Source organism: Pempheris klunzingeri, chromosome 2, assembly GCF_042242105.1.
Source record: "Pempheris klunzingeri isolate RE-2024b chromosome 2, fPemKlu1.hap1, whole genome shotgun sequence".
Lineage (NCBI taxonomy): Eukaryota > Metazoa > Chordata > Actinopteri > Acropomatiformes > Pempheridae > Pempheris > Pempheris klunzingeri.
In genome coordinates this window covers 465,001-485,000 of record NC_092013.1, presented here as the reverse complement: position 1 = coordinate 485,000, position 20,000 = coordinate 465,001, and the positions used below count along the sequence as shown (strand labels likewise).

The window sequence follows — 20,000 nt, the reverse complement described above, 5'->3', positions numbered from 1 at the left end:
CAGTATCCATACAGTAACCATACAGTAACCATAATATAACCATACAGTAACCATACAGTATCCATACAGTAACCATACAGTATCCATACAGTATCCATACAGTAACCATACAGTAACCATACCATATCCATACAGTATCCATACCGTAACCATACAGTAACCATACAGTATCCATACAGTAACCATACAGTATCCATACAGTATCCATACAGTAACCATACAGTAACCATACCATATCCATACAGTATCCATACAGTAACCATAATATAACCATACAGTATCCATACAGTATCCATACAGTATCCATACAGTATCCATACAGTATCCATACAGTAACCATACAGTAACCATACCATATCCATACAGTATCCATACCGTAACCATACAGTAACCATACTATAAACTAACTATAACCGTAGTGTAGTCCACCCCCCCACAGTCTGATGGGGAGTTGAACCTTCTCTTCGTACCTTGAGCTCTCTCCGACCAGCAGAGCCTGACTGTTCACCGTGGTCTGACCAGCACACCATAAAGAACCAAAGAAAGAAAGACGATTGATGAGGCGTCTCTTACCTGCACATTTAGTCCTGGTGACCAGCGGCGGCCCCGGCGGTCCTGTCCCTCCCTCCCCAGGTCTGGACAGCAGGACCTTGATCTCGTACTCCACGTCTGGGTCCAGGTGCCACAGTTTGTAGGTGGGGGAGTCCACCACGTGGGTCTCGGCCCAGTTCCCCGAGGTGGTGCGGTACTCCACCTCCTTCAGGATGATCGGCCCGTCGCCGATGATGCTGTTGGCATTGGGTTTGATCCACAGGTAGGTGGCGCCCACGGCGAGGAGCTCCGGTGGAGCGATGGGGGTGGGTGGAGCTGGGAAATGGAAACAGAGGCGATTCTGTCAGAGATTCTCTTCTTCCTTTTTTTGTGGTGTGATCAAATCAGAGAAATCACCAAGATGTTAATCATGCAGTTTTGTCTGAGAGCCAATCAGAAAGCAGACACATCACCTGGTTTAGACTTGACTCCCACCCCCTTCCTCACCCAGGCTTCTCCCTCGTAAATTACAGACTCATCTTCCCTGAAAACCGGATTAAAGCCCAATCAGAACTGATGGAGAAAATAACCAGCAGATGAATCCAGAATGAAAAGAATCATCAGCTGCAGTCTGACAGTAAAAACTTCACAATGAGCTCCACCAGCTCCAACAGTAAAATCCTGCTTTTCCATCAGTGATGAGGATCAATAATCTACTGATTGAACATATTCTGGTACAACAGTTTGCTTTATATAGTCTGTATATTATACATCAACAACAGTTTCCTCATTAGTGGAACAGACTTTTACTGTAACTGAGTATTTTCACTGAATTACTGGGTCTGAACACTTCTTCCACCACAGACTGAGTCCACAGCCACCAAACGGTTACAGAAATGTAAATGTAAAGTGGAAGGAGACAGTTTCACTTCCACATTAGAAACAGCTGCCACTAAAAGCTAAAAAAGGAGGCATTTTACAGAGCGAGCCCTCTACCTGTAGCAGTAATCCATCACAGTGTTGACATGTTGCTGACAGCTACTTTGCCACTAGACTTTCACATTATGCTACTTTAAAATAATGGCCTCTGTCAAGCCTAAAAGCATAGGATGTTTTATTACTCGACTCTTTTTTTATTTTTTTCAAAACCAAAGTGGAGACAGCAGCTTCTTTTCAAAACCAGCTATCCACATACATCCACATGAATAGAGAGACCTCCTTAAAATGACACACAAAACGGTAAGAATGAGATCAAAAGCACACGATGGAAGAAGAACTGTTGGTCTTGAGGTAAAAGTATCTTAAGTGCTGGAGTGAGTCATCCACTTGACCCCAAACCACCTTTGAACATGCAAACTTTCCACTATTCATGTATGAATGTGTGTGGAACGGCAAGTGTGAGGCTGTAAAAGCACCTTGGGCCTCAGGATAAAGGCAGAACAGGTTATAAAGGTGGAGCACTGACAAAACAGTCAGCTGACGAAGGCCCTCCTGTGCAAACTCACTCCATCACAAACACTGGGCGACCTAAAAACATTTACGTGTGGAAGAGAAGTGAAAACAAAGAGGAAGATGTCTGTATACGTGTGGCCACGTCCAGAGAGGAGTGTGACATGTTACATTAGACAGGCGACCACAGGTGCGACCGCATGTACGACCGCATGTACGACCGCAGGTGCGACCGCAGGTGCGACCGCATGTAAGACCGCATGTACGACCGCAGGTGCGACCGCAGGTGCGACCGCAGGTACGACCGCATGTACGACCGCAGGTACGACCGCAGGTACGACCGCAGGTGCGACCGCAGGTACGACCGCATGTACGACCGCAGGTACGACCGCATGTACGACCGCAGGTACGACCGCAGGTACGACCACAGGTACGACCACAGGTGCGACCACAGGTGCGACCACAGGTACAAACACAGGTGCGACCACAGGTACCCCTACAGCCGGCACACGTTCGTCTACAGTGTTCTCTCCTCAGCAACGTGAGGCAGACATAGTGGAGTTAACTCACAGCATGGAGTCAAGGCGAAGCTAATGACAGTGGAACTATGTGAGACAGTCAGTGAGAGTCCTCAGCACCACAGACAGGTTCTGGGTGTCTCACTGGATGTGGAACAGATGGAGCTTTTGGTCAGGACGTGCTTCGTCAGCTGACCACGGCTCACAGATCTTATACACATGTCGGGGTGGAGTGAATAAAAAGTTGGCTGATTAAAGAATTCTTTGAAATGGTGCAGCTGAGATGCATCCAGATATGAATGACTATGGTTTTCTAAACGTTGCTGCTCTAGTCTGGCCTTCCTGCACTGAGTCATTGCTTCTAAATACTTTACACACACCATTCTAATGCTGCTGCTCAAATTTAGCCTGTAGTTTTTAAAACTCAGTCTACTCTAAACTTCCACGCAGTCCAACAGTGAACCAGTGGTGTTAGTAAGCTCACACAGACTTCATAAATGATTGATTATATTAATATGTCTGCAGCAAAAGAAATGCATGATGGGGGAAGTGTTTAGAAAATTAACAGTGAGCGTTTCAAACAGCTGCGACTAAAAGAGTCACTGTAAGATTGAAGTCTGGGTTTCTGAGGATAAATCTTTTCTTTCTTTGTGGCAGGTGCTTCGTCAGTTGACAGCTGCGTTATGCTAGCTAAGACTAATGGCCCCTCTCCCCCCGCTGTCTAAAAGCAAAGTCCTGATCTCACTCTGCAACTTTTTTACTTTCCTCAAGGTCCCATTAGAATATGTATGGTGGCTGCGGGACCGATGAATCAACCGTCAGTCACCGTACACTCATCCATCTCGGCCGTATGGAGGCTGTGTGTGCAGCGGTGTTCCCCTTCTTAACATTCATGAGACTTTGCTGTGGGGAAGACGTGCTGATTGTTTCCTCCAAGAAACGAGAAAATTAAAGTTACAGATAATATGAAAACAAATTATCGTCATCGTGCTGAAAGAGAGGGAACGTTTCTGTGAAGGAAGGCTGCAGCCAGACTTCTGTTCCTGTGTCACATTTTCTTACTAAAACAGCACTCGACTCTTCCAGGGAATAAGACAGAACCGTCCCATCGTCTTCTTCGCTTGTTTAATGTTTAAACCCTCCTCTGTGTTGCATCCAGAGCTACACACTACATACTACACACTACATACTACACACTACACACTGGAACTACACACCACATACTACACACTGGAACTACACACCACACACTACATACTACACACTACACACTACACACTACACACTACACACTACACACCACACACTACACACCACACACTACACACCACACACCACACACTACACACTACACACCACACACCACACACCACACACTACACACTACACACTACACACCACACACTACATACTACACACTACATACTACACACTACACACTACACACTACACACTACATACTACACACTACATACTACACACTACATACTACACACCACACACCACACACTACATACTACACACTACATACTACACACTACATACTACACACTACATACTACACACTACACACCACACACTACATACTACACACTACATACTACACACTACATACTACACACTACATACTACACACTACACACCACACACTACATACTACACACTACATACTACACACTACATACTACACACTACATACTACACACTACACACTACACACCACACACCACACACCACACACTACACACTACACACTACACACCACACACTACATACTACACACTACATACTACACACTACACACTACACACTACACACTACATACTACACACTACATACTACACACTACATACTACACACCACACACCACACACTACATACTACACACTACATACTACACACTACATACTACACACTACATACTACACACCACACACCACACACTACATACTACACACTACATACTACACACTACATACTACACACTACATACTACACACTACGTACTACACACTACACACTACACACTGGAACTACACACTACACACTACACACCACACACTACACACTACAGATGAACTGTTCCTGAATATTCCCTGTCTGCCGCCACATGAAAAAGGTTTTCTCTAGTTTTATCCTGGAATCAGACAGTGTGGAGGAATGATAGAGAGGAAGAGACCGTCACAGCCACGAGTCCAGTGAGAGAGGTGCAGTGCATTCTGGGTGTTGTAGGTTTTCTACCTTTTGAGCAAAAGGGGACTCCTCAGGCCTTTTTCTGGTTTCTGTGGTCACACGGTGCCAGTTTGAAAAACACTTTGTACTGCAGAGACCGTTTGATGACAAAACGTCTCCCCAGTGGTGAAATACTGATCTTTTATAAAATGTACACATGCCTCTCAAACTGGTAAAAATCTGAAGCGCAGCAACGTGACCCTCAACTGTGATATAAAGCAGACGTTCAGAAGTGTAGTTTACTGGAAATAGACTCAAGCTTTAACAGACGCAGCTCTTCATTAACATCATTTATATTCAACAGCTTCTCCTGGTGTTACTCTACAGGAAGAGAGAGCACGACCATTCAATCACTCCCCCCTCCGTCTGTTTCCTCCCCCCTCCATCCCTCCATCCCTCCGCCAGCTCGTTTACAGCAGAGAGTTACAGAGGCCACCCAGTGACACACAACCTGGCACCCACGGTGACGGGGGGGAGCACACACACACACACATGTACACATTTGGTGATACATGATACACACACACATGTTAGTAGCTATTACATGTATGTGAATACACCCACACAAGGCCTGCACATATACACACATTAATGTACTGTACACACACACACACACACACACACACACACACACACACACACACACACACACACAGACAGTGTTCACACTGATTGCTAATCAGTGATACTAATGAAGTATGGGAGCACGAATGAAGAAAGAAGAATATAATCATATTATTAATCATAACGTGTGTAATTTATTTATCTAGTGTAATGTAACCATCAGTAGGTGTATCTGAATACCTGCATATAGAGGGTGTGTATGTATGTCATTTATGTCATTTAGCTTAGCTTAGCTTAGCTTAGCAGAAGAAAGGAGGATGCTTGGGAGGGAGGAGAGGAACCATGGATGGTGGAAAAAGGTTTTTGTCGAGCAGAAGGAGGGAAGGAAGGTGACGTGGGGGAGAATGAGACTTTGCTTCACTGATGATGTTCATGCTCGTCGGTTAAACTTGTGTCAGACCAACAAAACCGACTGTTCCACAGCAGCGCAGCAGGTCTGGTCAGGAATAGGCCTCAAGTCTTTGGAGCTGTTTGTCTGAAATCCTTTTTGGATCATGACGTTATTGTGCCAAAGTCTTCGCCACTAAAAGGCAGCTGGCTGAGTATTAGACTGACTTTGAACCAACTTTGAACCAACACAGGTTGGAGTGTTGCCTCTGATACTCTGGGGTGCATCAGTGAAATAATACCCTGTGTGGGCTCTTGGTGGAGCGTTACACAGAAGTATTTGACACCTCAAAAGGAGCTTACGTCTGCCAGAAGTTAGCTATGAAACTGAGGGAGAAGAGAGGAGAGAGTGCAGGTCTCCTCCTGCACGACCTCCAGCTTCACTCTCTCAGCAGTAAAAACACACAGGGCTCATGAAGTTTTAAAATGGGATACAGCAGGAGTACAGCAGAGACTGTGGGCCAGTAAACCTGTGTGTGTGTGTGTGTGTGTGTGTGTGTGTGTGTGTGTGTGTGTGTGTGTGTGTGTGTGTGGCCCCATGAAGGTTTTATCTCATGTATCCTGGGGCCTTGTTGTCAGAAGACACATCACACACTCGAGCAACCCGTGTTACTACACCCTGAAGGAACAATGTATATAGGTCTACTTTTTACTGCACCGTGTTACAGTCCCAGGGTCATAATGTGTGTGTGTGTGTGTGTGTGTGTGTGTTAGTTTGAGTTTGATAATGTCAGTGTTAGTCTCTGTTATTGTGAATACCTGTGCTGAAAGCTCTGTTAGTGTTATTGAGCACTGACTGTATATTGTGCTTCTATGTCAAATGCACTCCTGTTTTCTTCAGAGCTGTTAATTCCATCGGGGGAATGAAGCCACATGCTGGAGTAACTTTCACTACAACTGATCTGAGTGTGAAAACAGTATTTACCTGCTGCCTGTTGATGCAGCTTCAGGCTTCAGGCTAATTATATCTGGCTCCTGTGTGCTGGTTTGTGACTGTCTGCTCTGCTGACTCAGTACGGCACACTGAAATATGTCAAGTTCAACACGTTCATACATTTATCCCCTACCTGTTGAGAGCACTGCTAGGTGTTCTATGGCTACCTGTGTGCCGCTAATGTTGCTAACTCAGAAGAGAAGTGTCACGTCAACAATAGCAGTAGCTTAACGCAGCGTCAGTGTGTTTGAGAATCCCAGGTGAAGGGTTTGGGATGCTGGAACAGAAATGTCCTGTGTGATGAGGTCATTTTCACGTGTCTCCTGGTTCTAGTTGACCTCAGTTTGGTGATATTATTATTATACATGTGTGATCAGTGATCAGATCAGTGTATACACACGTCCTCTTATAGAGCAGCCAGACACAAACACCCAGCTGCTGCTGGAGCATCTGTGTGGAGGGGGAGAACTAACCAGCATTAGGATGCATGTTTAATCTTGTTTGCATCTGTGTGCATGAATGATTTTGTTTGTGAGAGGAGCTCAGGCTAAATTATGGGGAACGATCCCTGTGAAGGAGCAAGGAGCTGAACTGGAGAGACGGCGAGCGGCTCGTCCAACAGCTGCGTAAAGTCTGATTCAACTTTTTAAATGTAAAGAAAAAAGTGCTGTGATGACACACACACTCTGAACACACACACACTCTGAACACACACACACTCTGAACACACACACTCTGAACACACACACACTCTGAACACACACACACTCTGAACACACACACTCTGAACACACACACTCTGAACACACACACTCTGAACACACACACACTCTGAACACACACACTCTGAACACACACACACTCTGAACACACACACACTCTGAACACACACACACTCTGAACACACACACTCTGAACACACACACACTCTGAACACACCCACTCTGAACACACACACACTGAACACACACACACTCTGAACACACCCACTCTGAACACACACACACTCTGAACACACACACACTCTGAACACACACACTCTGAACACACACACTCAGCTCATCAGAGCTCCTGAGCAGCAACAATGAGCTCTAAGGCAGCAGGTTTCCAACAAGCGCTCTGTGCTGCACATAAAGTTCAGTGTAGTGATGTAATGAGTCTTTATCTGAGCCAGGACAGACGTCTCCCATCATGCTGAGGCTGTGGTGAACACGGTGACGTGACGCTGAGCGGAGGCAGCTTCATGTTTCCTACTGACAGGATCTGGGACTGTTTGTTCTCATGGGGATGAAGATCTTTAGTAAAATGAGAGAGTCAGTAACCGTCAGGAGTCCAGGGGTCAGGGTGGCCGATCGAACAGGTTGGTGCTGGCTGTTATCAGCTCTTTCCAATCTAAATGGTTCTCACTTCATTTCACTGCCTGTCTGCTTCTCCTGACAGCCAGTGTCACACACACACACACACACACACACACACACACACACACACACACACAGAGTTTACACTTCGAGAAAGAGGAGGTAAAAAAGTAAAAGACAGAAAAAGAAATGAAAACGGGGAAGGAGTGAAGCTTTAGGAATCATAGTTGTGTTGTTGGTGATATTAGTTTTTTATCAGCTCTTCTCTGCTGGCAGTTTATAACACACTTTATATGTGTGTGTGTGTGTGTGTGTGTGTGTGTGTGTGTGTGATGGAGGGACAGATAGAGGATGACTCAGCCCAGCAGAGAGGAGAGAAAAGATATCGCCCAGGTGGCGGAAAAAATGGAAAAATCAGTTGCACCGAAATGACAATTGCTCTATGAAAATCTGTTTTTCTCCTGTTTCGACAGTGTGGAGAGAGTAATGATGTCCAGGGTGATAGGAGAGGGGGAGAGAGGGAGAGAGGGAGGGAGAGAGGGAGGGAGAGGGGGAGAGAGGGAGAGAGAGAGGGAGAGAGGGAGAGAGGGAGAGAGAGGGGGAGGGGGGGAGGGAGAGAGGGAGAGAGAGAGAGACAGAGAGAGACAGAGAGAGGGCCCTTCATTTCCCTCTTGTCTGTGCACTGCGTGCTGTCCTCCCCAGCAGGAGGTGCTTGACGCTCAGCCTCCTCCTCCTCCTCCTCCTCCTCCTCCTCCTCCTCCTCCTCCTCCTCCACACTCATAGAAACTGTTGAAGTCATTTTGTTCCCCCGTAAGACGACGTGCTGTCGTTCCAACAACAGCCCAAGAGAGGACGGGTGAGCTGAGAGCTCTGGGAGCGACAGAGGACAGTCAAACATTGGCCGTTTGCAGAAACCCCCCCACACTGGAAACGGACAGTGTCCCAACTGGGAACGATCCTTTAACCAGTCAGACCAGGTTCCACTGTATTCATATCATCGTTAGTTAATTCTTCTCCTCCTCTCTCTGTCTGCTGCCGTCTTATCACTCCATCAGTAACACATTCCAGGTCTATTTCGCAGCTCCTTGAACTTAGCAGTTCAACTCAAAGAGCAGATAAGCACACACACACACACACACACACACACACACACACACACACACACACTCACACACACACACACACACACACACACACACACACACACACACACACACACACACACACACACACACACACACACACTCTCTCTCTGATATGATCAGTCCAGCTCATCCACTCTTTATCATAACCACCACATGCTGGTTGTTTGAGTGGAACAAATTGATATTGGAAGATATTTTATTCCAAATCACTCCACATCCTCTTTGTAGACGTTTCCAAAGTTCATCACTTAATATTTGTATGATACAGAATGTTTTGTCGCCCTGCGGCTTGCACACTGACTATGTTTCTGAAAAAGGACCATAATTATGTAAATGACGGCACTATTTTCTAAGACTTGGTGTCGCTTCAAACCTCTAATTTTAGAGAAAAACACTGCAAAGATAAACTGTTTTCCTGATCTTTTAAAAATGCAGCTTTCAGTCAGTCTGTTCGTGGCTCTGCTCAGGAAACACAGCACACATCACATTAGTAAACGTTCTGGTGCTGCAGTGTAACCAGCCGGCCCGTATAAAGTGACCGCCACTTTAAGGGACACTTCACATCTCATGTCTTTGTATTCTCAGCTTTTCTCTGACATTTAAAGTCATGTCCTGGTCCCACGTGTCACCCGACGCCTGTGATACACCCACCAGCCGACCAGGGGACACCGAGCTGTGATGCTCCTCACGTACTCGCTCTTAGGTAGCAATAACAGATAAGCAAGCACTTTCAAAATAAAGCTTGAGAAAGATTTTGAGTGACAGTTTGGTTGGGTTTAGGACAGATTAGTTACATACATGACATCAGCTGCATCAGTTAAAATAACTCACTGACTCTTGGTTTTAGGTGGGAGATGAACCCCAACCGAACGAGACGTTGATGCTCTTAGAAACGTTCAACAGTTTTCAGTGAACACATGTGGTTCCTCATCACGAACAGAACTAACTTCTCTTTCATGGTTTGGTTTCCTGCTCCTGTTCCTCCACCTCTTCTGCTGGACACCTCTGCTTCAGCTCTCTCTCCTTCCTCACCTCCATCTAGTGCTGCCCACTTCTCAACTTCTCACCTCCTCCCCACATCCTCTCCTCTCTGCTCCCTCCTTTCCACTTCCTCTCCACCCTTTTTCTTTCCTTTTCTCACTTCCAGTCTTCCTCCTCCTCTACTCCCCGTACCTGTTCATGCATTACTTATATATTTCTCCTAAGAAATTCTGTGTGAAGCATCCACACACACACACACACACACACAGAAGCTGATGCACATGAAAGAGCAGTGGACGTGGAATACCAACGATATGACAAACTGTCCAGTGCACACACACACACACACACACACACCCTCAGGCAGGGCCCTGAGGACCTGGTTATAGAGGCAGGTGGAGTGTACACTTTACGGGTGCATGCTTCCCTTCACACACACACACACACACACTCCCTGATTTAGGCAGATAAACTTGCACAACTTGTCACAACTCTTTGTTCTCCTCAGGGAGGAGCCATTTTCCTCGTCTCATCTTGTGTTTACAGTATTTCATTATTTCTTTCTTCCCTCTTTGCTTCCAGAACAGCAGAACGTGTCTCATCAAATCTGCTTCACTTCAGCCCACATTGTTCAAGATGACATCGCTTTTTTTACTCTGAAGGAACGTCAGATCAAATCACATGAGTCAAACTGGAGCTCTGGTCAGAGGAAACCATCCCTTTGCCTGTTTAGCTACAGGATACATCTCATGCTGACAGTGGGAGCTTTTCATTAGGCTGGCATGTCTCCTCTCATGGATGTGAGGAAGTGAGGAAGTGAGGAAGTGAGGATGTGAGGAAGTGAGGATGTGAGGATGTGAGGAAGTGAGGTTGTGAGGACGTGAGGATGTGAGGATGTGAGGATGTGAGGATGTGAGGATGTGAGGAAGTGAGGAAGTAGGGATGTGAGGAAGTGAGGAAGTGAGGATGTGAGGATGTGAGGATGTGAGGAAGTGAGGATGTGAGGATGTGAGGAAGTGAGGTTGTGAGGACGTGAGGACGTGAGGATGTGAGGATGTGAGGATGTGAGGATGTGAGGATGTGAGGAAGTGAGGATGTGAGGATGTGAGGATGTGAGGAAGTGAGGAAGTAGGGATGTGAGGAAGTGAGGAAGTGAGGATGTGAGGATGTGAGGATGTGAGGAAGTGAGGATGTGAGGAAGCGAGGAAGTGAGGATGTTAGGAAGTGAGGAAGACTTCTGTTCAGGTTCCCCCTGTGCTTCCTCGCTCTGAGCTCCTCTCCAGGCTTCACTTCCTCCCTCCTAGAGGTGCCTCCAGGTCCCAGAGGGGAGAGCAGGTGAGGAGTGAGAATAATAAAACAGTAAGGAAGCTAAGGAAGAGGAAGACTGAGAGAAGTGGGCCTGTACCTGATACACTAGACACAAGGGTTCAATCCAAACTTTGGCCTGGTTTTATAAATACATGCTGGATAAAAACACTGTGAACACACCTCCTCCACCTTCACCTGTGTTCTCAGAGTAGAGAACGTTCCTGCAGCAGTCACATGTTCACCTGCTGCTGTTGTACTTTGACCTCCTGTAGACGTTTCATTCAGGACCATAATCCATCCGTTCTTTAAGAAGGTGGAGTCACTTCTATCTGAGCTTCTTTTTAAATGTTTGACATCTCATTTTGGAATAAAACTCAAACCTCAAGTCATTACTTTTATAAAGTGGAGGTTATGTTGCGTTCAAATGCAGTGGGAGTTTGAAGTGTCAGTGGACTTCTACAAATCTGGCACAGCGGGCTGAGCTGTCCACTCTGTTATTGATTTCCTTATCAGGAAACAGACACAGGAATGAGCTTTTGGCAACAGAAGGCTCACAGCACACACACACACACACACACACACACACACACACACACACACACACACACACACACACAGAAACTTAGGCGCTGCAGTAGCACTGTTGGGTCTAATTCTTGGACAACAATCGGCTTTATGACCACCCAGGGAGACTTAGAAAGATGGAGCAGTGTTCCTGGGGTACACACACACACACACACACACACACACACACACACACACACACACACACACGCACACACACACACACACACACACACACACACACACACACACACACACAGGTTGGTGTCCACAGGGCATTGGCTGACAGTGGCTCTCCTGGATCTCTGCTACGCCCCACTGAGTCTTATCTCTGACAGGCAGAGCACACACACACACACACTGATGCCAAAAATGCCCACACACACGCACACACACACACACACACACACACACACACACACACACACACACACTAACACATGGATGCAGGTATGCAGCCCAAATACAGCCTACATTCAAATTCCCTGAGACAGGATGCAGGATCACTCCTTGGCACACACACACACACACACACACACACACACACACACACACACACAAGCACAGCTGGGGGTATGGATGAGACCTTGTTGCCCCGGGGCATCTGTTCGACAACTACCAAACAAATGAGAAACGCACAGGAGCAGAGGAAAACATCTGTGTGTGTGTGTGTGTGTGTGTGTGTGTGTGTGTGTGTGTGTGTGTGTCAGTAGACTGTCACTTTCATTGACGTGCTGTTCAAGGACATCCTGCCAGTGCGTCTCTATAATTTTTGGACTTTTCCAAACTAGAAAACTCTTTTCTCTGCTTCTGTTAAAGGTATATTTCACGCTCATCCTCCTTCTGTGTGTTTTATATGTTTCCTCTCATCAGCAGCTTTTTATCTCAAAGGTCAGAAACTGTCAGAGTTCAAATATCTTGGGATCATGTTCGACTGGAAGAGCTCTAGATCTAAAGCAGGGTCGAATACGTCCCAGTGAATTTCACATTCATAAGGAAACACAAGTGAGCTGAGGCTGCTGGGAAGAAGGAACTAACAGATGAATGCTACGATAGTGACACTCCTGAAGTTCTGTTTAGCTTCAGCTACAAGAACCATTACATGAACCCACCAGGAAGAGCCTCCAGAAGGAACCTGAGAGTTTTCATTACTGAGCTGGGAAACCTGATCAAACCTGATCAAACCTGATCAAACACACGTCTCACCTCTGCAGCTCCTCGTCGTCTCGGCTGCTTTGTTAGGCAGCGAGTAAAAACCAATGAAAGTACAAGAGGAAACAGTTTTTATCGCAGAGAAGCAGCATGTGAAGGGGACCTGAGCACACACAGCTCCTCTTCCCCTCCTCTCATCTTTTACATACAAATAAATCAGGTCTGATAAATCAGTTCAACTCCATCTTAAATGTCTTCTCCTCCTCCTCCTCCTCCTCCTTCCTCAGTAAACATCTCAGCCATGTTGGTGTGTTCTCACCGTGTCCCAGGATAAATGGAGGCACAGCATCGGACTCTAAGAAAACCTCTAATCGCTCCTGTAAACCAGCGGTTTCTCTGACACACTGAGGCAGAGATGTGACAGCTACAAAGAAACTTTACCAGGTTCTGTCCGACTTTCAGACCCTTTGGTAATAAACTCACTCACTGAAAACAAACCACGTGTGTGCCGTCACTTTTAAATAATGATACTGAGCCACAGCTGTGTCTTCCTCTGACACTGGGGGGTCTGCACCAAGATACCATGGCACTAGTTTGGATCGTTCACCAGGTGTCTGTCGGAGTGCTGGGTTGTTTCTGTTCTCGGCTTTTACTGCTGAACGCGTGTGAATGCGTGAACATGTCTGACGTCACGTCAGGCTGCCGACCTCAGCGGGCCAGAGACCAGCATTCACTGCCTCTGGGAAACACACTGGATGGATGGAAACAAACTGAAAATGACAGTTGTCGGTGTCATTAATGCAGATATGTTAAGATACGTCCATGTGGAGGAAAGGGAGGATTAACTTTAAGGGAGGTGTGAAGCGAGGCGGAGGTGTGAACACGGCGAAGAGTCGAACCGGATGCTGGACGATGGCAGATTGAGAGCGGAGGTGTGAAGTCGAGCTCTGCATATAATGCACCTTCTTTTACTTTCTTTTCCTGAGCGGAAGTGAAAATGGAGATTGTTTTGATCCTCCTGTGGTTTTCTGAGACAGACGATCCCTGCTGTCCATGTGTTGTGGTGTTGGTGCTAATCTGTCAGAGATTATAACAGCATGCAAACGTGCCTTTTCTTTCTCTGCAATGGTTCTCAGAAAGAAATAAAACTGACTTGGTCTTTAGTATTCTATTACTAATAATAATAATGATGATAATGATGGGGGGGTTAAACCTCCTAAAAAAGATCCAAACTAGCATGTTAAGACACCAAAGTACTCTTAGCCTCAGTGTCACTTAATAATCAGAAGGAGCTCAGACAGATTTAAACAATCCAAACTGCATTTGTTGTCTATAACAGAAGCGTATGCCGTGAAGATTAAAGATAATCTGAGAGATGCTTCACATGCAGAAGAACCTTTGAGGGAAAATATAAATCACCAGGAGTTTGATTCTGAAGCTTTCAGTTCAGTTGTCTGTTTTCAGACAGCAAAGAAAGACATCATGTGTTCAGCCGGCCAGCAGGGTCGTATCACACATTAGCATGCATGAATTAGCACATGGGCAGCACACACACACACACACACACACACACACACACACACACACACACACACACACACACACACACACACACACACACACACACACACACGCAGCACAAACAGAGGGCACTGTTACATGAGCAGTGTCTCTCTCCAGACTCCCCTGGTCACACCTGGTTGAACAACACACTAATTAACCCTGATTTCACTTAGCGGCACGGCCACTGCACACACACACACACACACACACACACACAGATTAATTTGGGTGTGTAATAAACATGACACCTCACATAAATGAGAATGCACACAGACACACACACACACACACCCAGAGACAAATGAAGCTGCACACAGATGATCCCACCACACATGAATGAATACAATGAAAAAAACTCAAAAACACACAAATGTACAATTCAAGGACAATAATACACACACACACACACACACACACACACACACACACACACACACACACACACACACGTTTAGCAACACACAGCACACACACATAGATGTGTATGTGTAATACTGCATTTCTCTGTTGTTCACTGTGCTGGCATGGGCTATTCCCCTGGTGCAATGCATGGCTGACAGCACCTGAGCTTCACACACACACACACACACACACACACACACACACACACACACACACACACACACACACACACACACACACACACACAGCAAGAGGCACATTCAGCAGGGTAAGCTAGGCGACACACACACACACATTTGGATGTCAGAACTACAGTCTGTGTGTTCTGCTAACAGATGGTAATGACAGTTTCAGTCCCTGGACTATCATCTAATCAAAACAGCACACACACACACACACACACACACACACACACACACACACACACACACACACACACAGATCCTTCACACCAAATAAGGTTAACAGCATAATTCATTCCAAACATGCATTGAGAACATTTAGGCCTCCACGTTTAAATGTATTTCAGTGAATTAATTTAAATTCCATTAAAAACAAGCACAGCTGAACCCCCACTGCTCTACATGAAGAGATGCTGAGGAGAAATGAAGACAAACATAACTCACAGGAAATATCTTCAGGTTTGTTTGTCCAAAAGAATCTCAGAAATCCGTTTAAACGTCCCTGACAGCCTTTTATGATGAAGAAGGACACTAACGGATTATAAATGGTCACAGCGGAGCGGCGGCCGGCCCGTTACACTCCACCAAACATTCCTCTGTGCTTCCACCTCAAGGTATAAATTTGGGTCAAGGTGCAGCACAGACTGTTGTCAGGAGACGACCCCAGAGAACGTCAGGCAGCCGAGCATGAAGCCAGCTTTACAGTGACTGAGCACATCGGGGCCTCGGCGCGGTGGTCAAGGACTCATACAGAAGTAGAAAGTTTGGAGAGGCCTTTCTTCTGCTGGTTAGCTTCCTGTACGTGTGTGAGGACAGAGACACGGTGTAGCTACAGCACCACGCCAAACAGTGTGTGCAAACAGTGCTGACCCTTTAGCACCACCTGTGTCTGACTGACAGGAGGCGATAAGGGAGAGGACACCTCATGTTTTAGCATGCTGTAGCTGTCTCCGCGCTAAGCTAGCGCTGTTTTTACTAATGTTTTGGGACATTACAGCGATATCACTGCCAAACTGATGAATTTTATGTCTGAGGAAAAACTTTGATAAAACCAATGGCCTCATTACCGACGGCACTGATACACATTCAGTGATTATATGCTCCACGCTAATAACTTAGCATTTCCATTCACTCTTGAGAGAAGTGTAATGATTAACACTAAAATATGATGTTCATGTCTGACAACAACAGATAGCTGCGATGCTTTAATGCCTCCTCAGCCTCCTCAGCCTCCTCCCGTTGTGTTTCCTGTTGTTCACATGAGCCGTGGGGGGGGACAGGGATGGGAAATCACACATCCCTTCATATTTCTGCGCTGTATTGAGCGTGAGCGCAGCAGAGCTGAGTAGATCGCATTAGAGGGTTTGAATGTCCTCAGCGAGGGGATTTGTTGAGATAAATACAAGAAGGACAGAGGAAAGAAGGGGTGAGGAAGGGTGAGGAGGGGTGAGAGGAAAAGACAGAGGAGGGCAAAGAGTTTTCATTTTGTCTAAATCTGTATTTAATATAATCATCACTTTTGATTAGAAGTCAAATCGCTGCGTGTCTCAAGCACCCAAACGCTCCGATAACATTTCTGATCTTTGAGGTAAAACATCATCGAGCCCCCCAGCATCATGTATTCTCTGCTTGTTCGTGCACTTCAGTAAATCTGTTGAGTACTTACTGTGTGAAATATTTATATCCTACACTGCGTTTTTTATAACTCCCCCATTACAGCACATTGAAAATTGATTACTTGTGTAACATGTTTAACATTTTTCTTTTTGGTGTCTTTGGGATGTTGAGCAGAATTTAAAGCACAGTTGATGAGAGGTGTCGGCTGTGTTAGCAGACAGTCAGAGGGACCGTAGAGCTCCACCTTCACCTGCTGTCCTCAGGAAGAGGGTTTGACTGGGAGCCCCTGGAGAGTCTGTTTAGAGCTGTTGGTTCTTCTCAGCGTCACTAAAGTGGCTTTATTGTTATTCATCATTACATTAGAACAGACTTGTTGTTCGTGGTAATGGCCGCTCATCTATCTGACTGGACTGAAACATGTATTCCTCTTCATCCCCGGCTTCCAGAACCGTAAATTCTGTTGCTTTGACAAACAAACCAAACTCCATTTAGAATTCTTGAGATTTTAAAAGTTTCACGACTGAATATCAGAGATGACTGTTGGTTTTTGATGACTTTCAGCTGATCTACAGTTCAGAGTGTCGTACGTTCAGTGAATGAATCACTGATCATAAACTGTCTTCACACACCCTGTTGTGTCACATTGCTTATTTCACCCAGCCAAGTGATGCAGTCTTCATTCTTTTGAATGAATCTTTCAGGAAAAACAACAGTAATTCTGTTCATATTTCCACATTTCAGAAGAGACAAACAAAGTGTTGACATCTCCTTCAAACCCTGAGAGGAGAGGAGGGGGCACGAGACACATGGAGGAGCATGAAGCGAAGGACTCCCACAGACAGACAACACAATGAAGAGAAAGAGAGCTCATTGTGAGTTCTAGTCACTTCTCAGGTTGTTCAGTATTCTGTCCTCAGCATTCACACAGAACTAATGAGCAACAGCCAAACACACACACACACACACACACACACCGAGGCTTGTTTCTCCCTCCCTACATTAAAGAGGCTGTCCCACTTCACAGCATGCCCTCTGATCACATCTGACATCCGCTGCTCTTCTTTCTCTTCATCACAAACACTCTGCTTTTATACGACGGCTAGTTTTCCCCCCACGTGCACTTATGCCTACATAAACAGCAGCATGTACCTTTAACGATGAGGTCGGCGTAGTTGGACACCCCTGACCCGCCGTCTGAGCGGATGACGCAGCGGTAGCGGCTGGTGCTGCGCTGGGACGTGTCGCCAACGCTGACGGTTGCTGAGAAACGGCGGTGGTTCACCACCCTGGTCACCATCAACGCCGTGTCCTTACCGTTCCACTGCTGCAAGACGGGGGAGACAAGAGCAGCCTGTTATTGGCAAGACTGGGAAGATCTTTAGTCTGTGGGACAAGCTCATGACCCCAGAGACCTGGCAGGAAACAATCTGAGCACATCAGAACCGTGAAACTGAAATGTTTGCTGCTCTGCATACGATCCCCTCATCCCCTCATCCCCTCATCCCCTCATCCAGTCCTCTCTTCCCATGCCACACAGTATCTGCCAATCTGGAGGAACACTTTGCCCAGCAGACCTCCAGTCAGGAGGGCCTCTGTTCTCCATTGCAAATGTCATTACTGTGCGCAGCAGCGTTCTCACTGGTATCCGCTCATGTGCAGTGGAAACATGCCAGTGCACATGAATTTAAACTAGTACATACTGTAGGCATGGATGCACACACACACACGCTGGTACAGAGATGGAGTCACTGGTGCAGAGCAGAACAAGGACTTTTAATCAATCTGAAATAGACCTGGGAACGCTGGGGATGTCTGCCACATTCCACCTATTTATTTATTTCATCGCTTTAAGAAAAGGGTTTAAATAATTCATAACTCCATTTGCCTTCTATATAATTATCGTTCTTTACTGCAGAATATTCACAATTCCAAATCATAAATTTACCGTAGTCGAACTTAATGAGACGAACAAACACAGCTTGTTATTTCTTGGTGTAAGAGTCATAACTCACGCTGAGGTGCTCTGACACAGCACGTAAAGTGTGGATCCACAGTGATTATTCTCTTTACTAGACCTTTTCATAGTTCAAGTTCCCCCACGTGTGGACACGCCACAGTGCTGGACCAGACTCCAGGTGGAGACCAGCCACAAGCTAGCAGATAACTAAGTGAAAGGACGACACGTTGGTTTGGATTTCAGCACCAAAACCACTCGTTTAGTTTGAGGAGAAGACGGCGGCTTGGGTTCAAACGAGAACGTTACTGTCCTGTTGTTCTTCTCATGAGGACGGGCTGTTAGCTTCGACATGTGCTGCCACCGAAACACCAACGTGCCTCCAGCTATCAGAGCTGGAGAGTTTCTACCTTCTTCTGGATGTGAACGTCCTGCTGATGTCATTCATGCACATTTGTCTGATAAGAAGGCACCAACCTGCAGCCAGAGTTTATCATGCTGGGACCACTTTCCTCCGGCGGTACACTGGAACGTAGCGTTCTGACCCACATTCACCTCCACGTTCTGCAGACGCAGGAAGTGAGGCGCTTTACCTGCAACATAAACAGTACATGCTCATCATGCAAACATTCAGGCTGAATATCACTGAAGCAGAGACAAAAGGACCAATCCTACTTCAAATGGATCGTATGACGCATCCAGTCTGACTAAAGCACAAGGACAAGGACTACGGACAGTCAGACTCATATTCATGTCATCAGTTACAGTAAGTAGGAGCTTCCAAAGTGTCCTAATCATCTACTGAAGCAGGCCACTGAAAGACGCCATCTTGTCATTAAAGACGTGGCAGGTTCACACTGGATTATACCAGCAGGTGCCGCTGGTAACAGGAAGCAGCACTTGGAGGAAAACCCACAGAAAAGTAATCCGGTTTAAACAGGACTTCACATTGTTTTCAGGAGCGAGGCAGAGAGACTCATGGGATGCTACGAGACAGACTGCCAGACACTGGGTGACTTTGAGGTGGCACTGAGACCAGCCACAGACGGCTGATTTCATTCTGACTGTCTGCAGACAGAGATACGTCTGACAGAGAGCC

At 46.2% G+C, this 20,000-nt stretch overlaps 1 protein-coding gene across 1 annotated transcript in view; it reads right to left on the bottom strand.

Moving 5' to 3' along the window:
- Positions 1–20,000, bottom strand: part of ptprt (protein tyrosine phosphatase receptor type T) — a 288,666-nt gene that overhangs the window by 192,539 nt on the left and 76,127 nt on the right. Inside the window, exons 6-8 of the mRNA XM_070844851.1 lie at positions 19,379–19,494; positions 18,097–18,271; positions 574–867 (exon numbers count right to left, since the gene is read on the bottom strand). Of these exons, the coding sequence (XP_070700952.1) occupies positions 574–867; positions 18,097–18,271; positions 19,379–19,494 (585 nt within the window). The remainder of the gene's footprint in view (positions 1–573; positions 868–18,096; positions 18,272–19,378; positions 19,495–20,000) is intronic.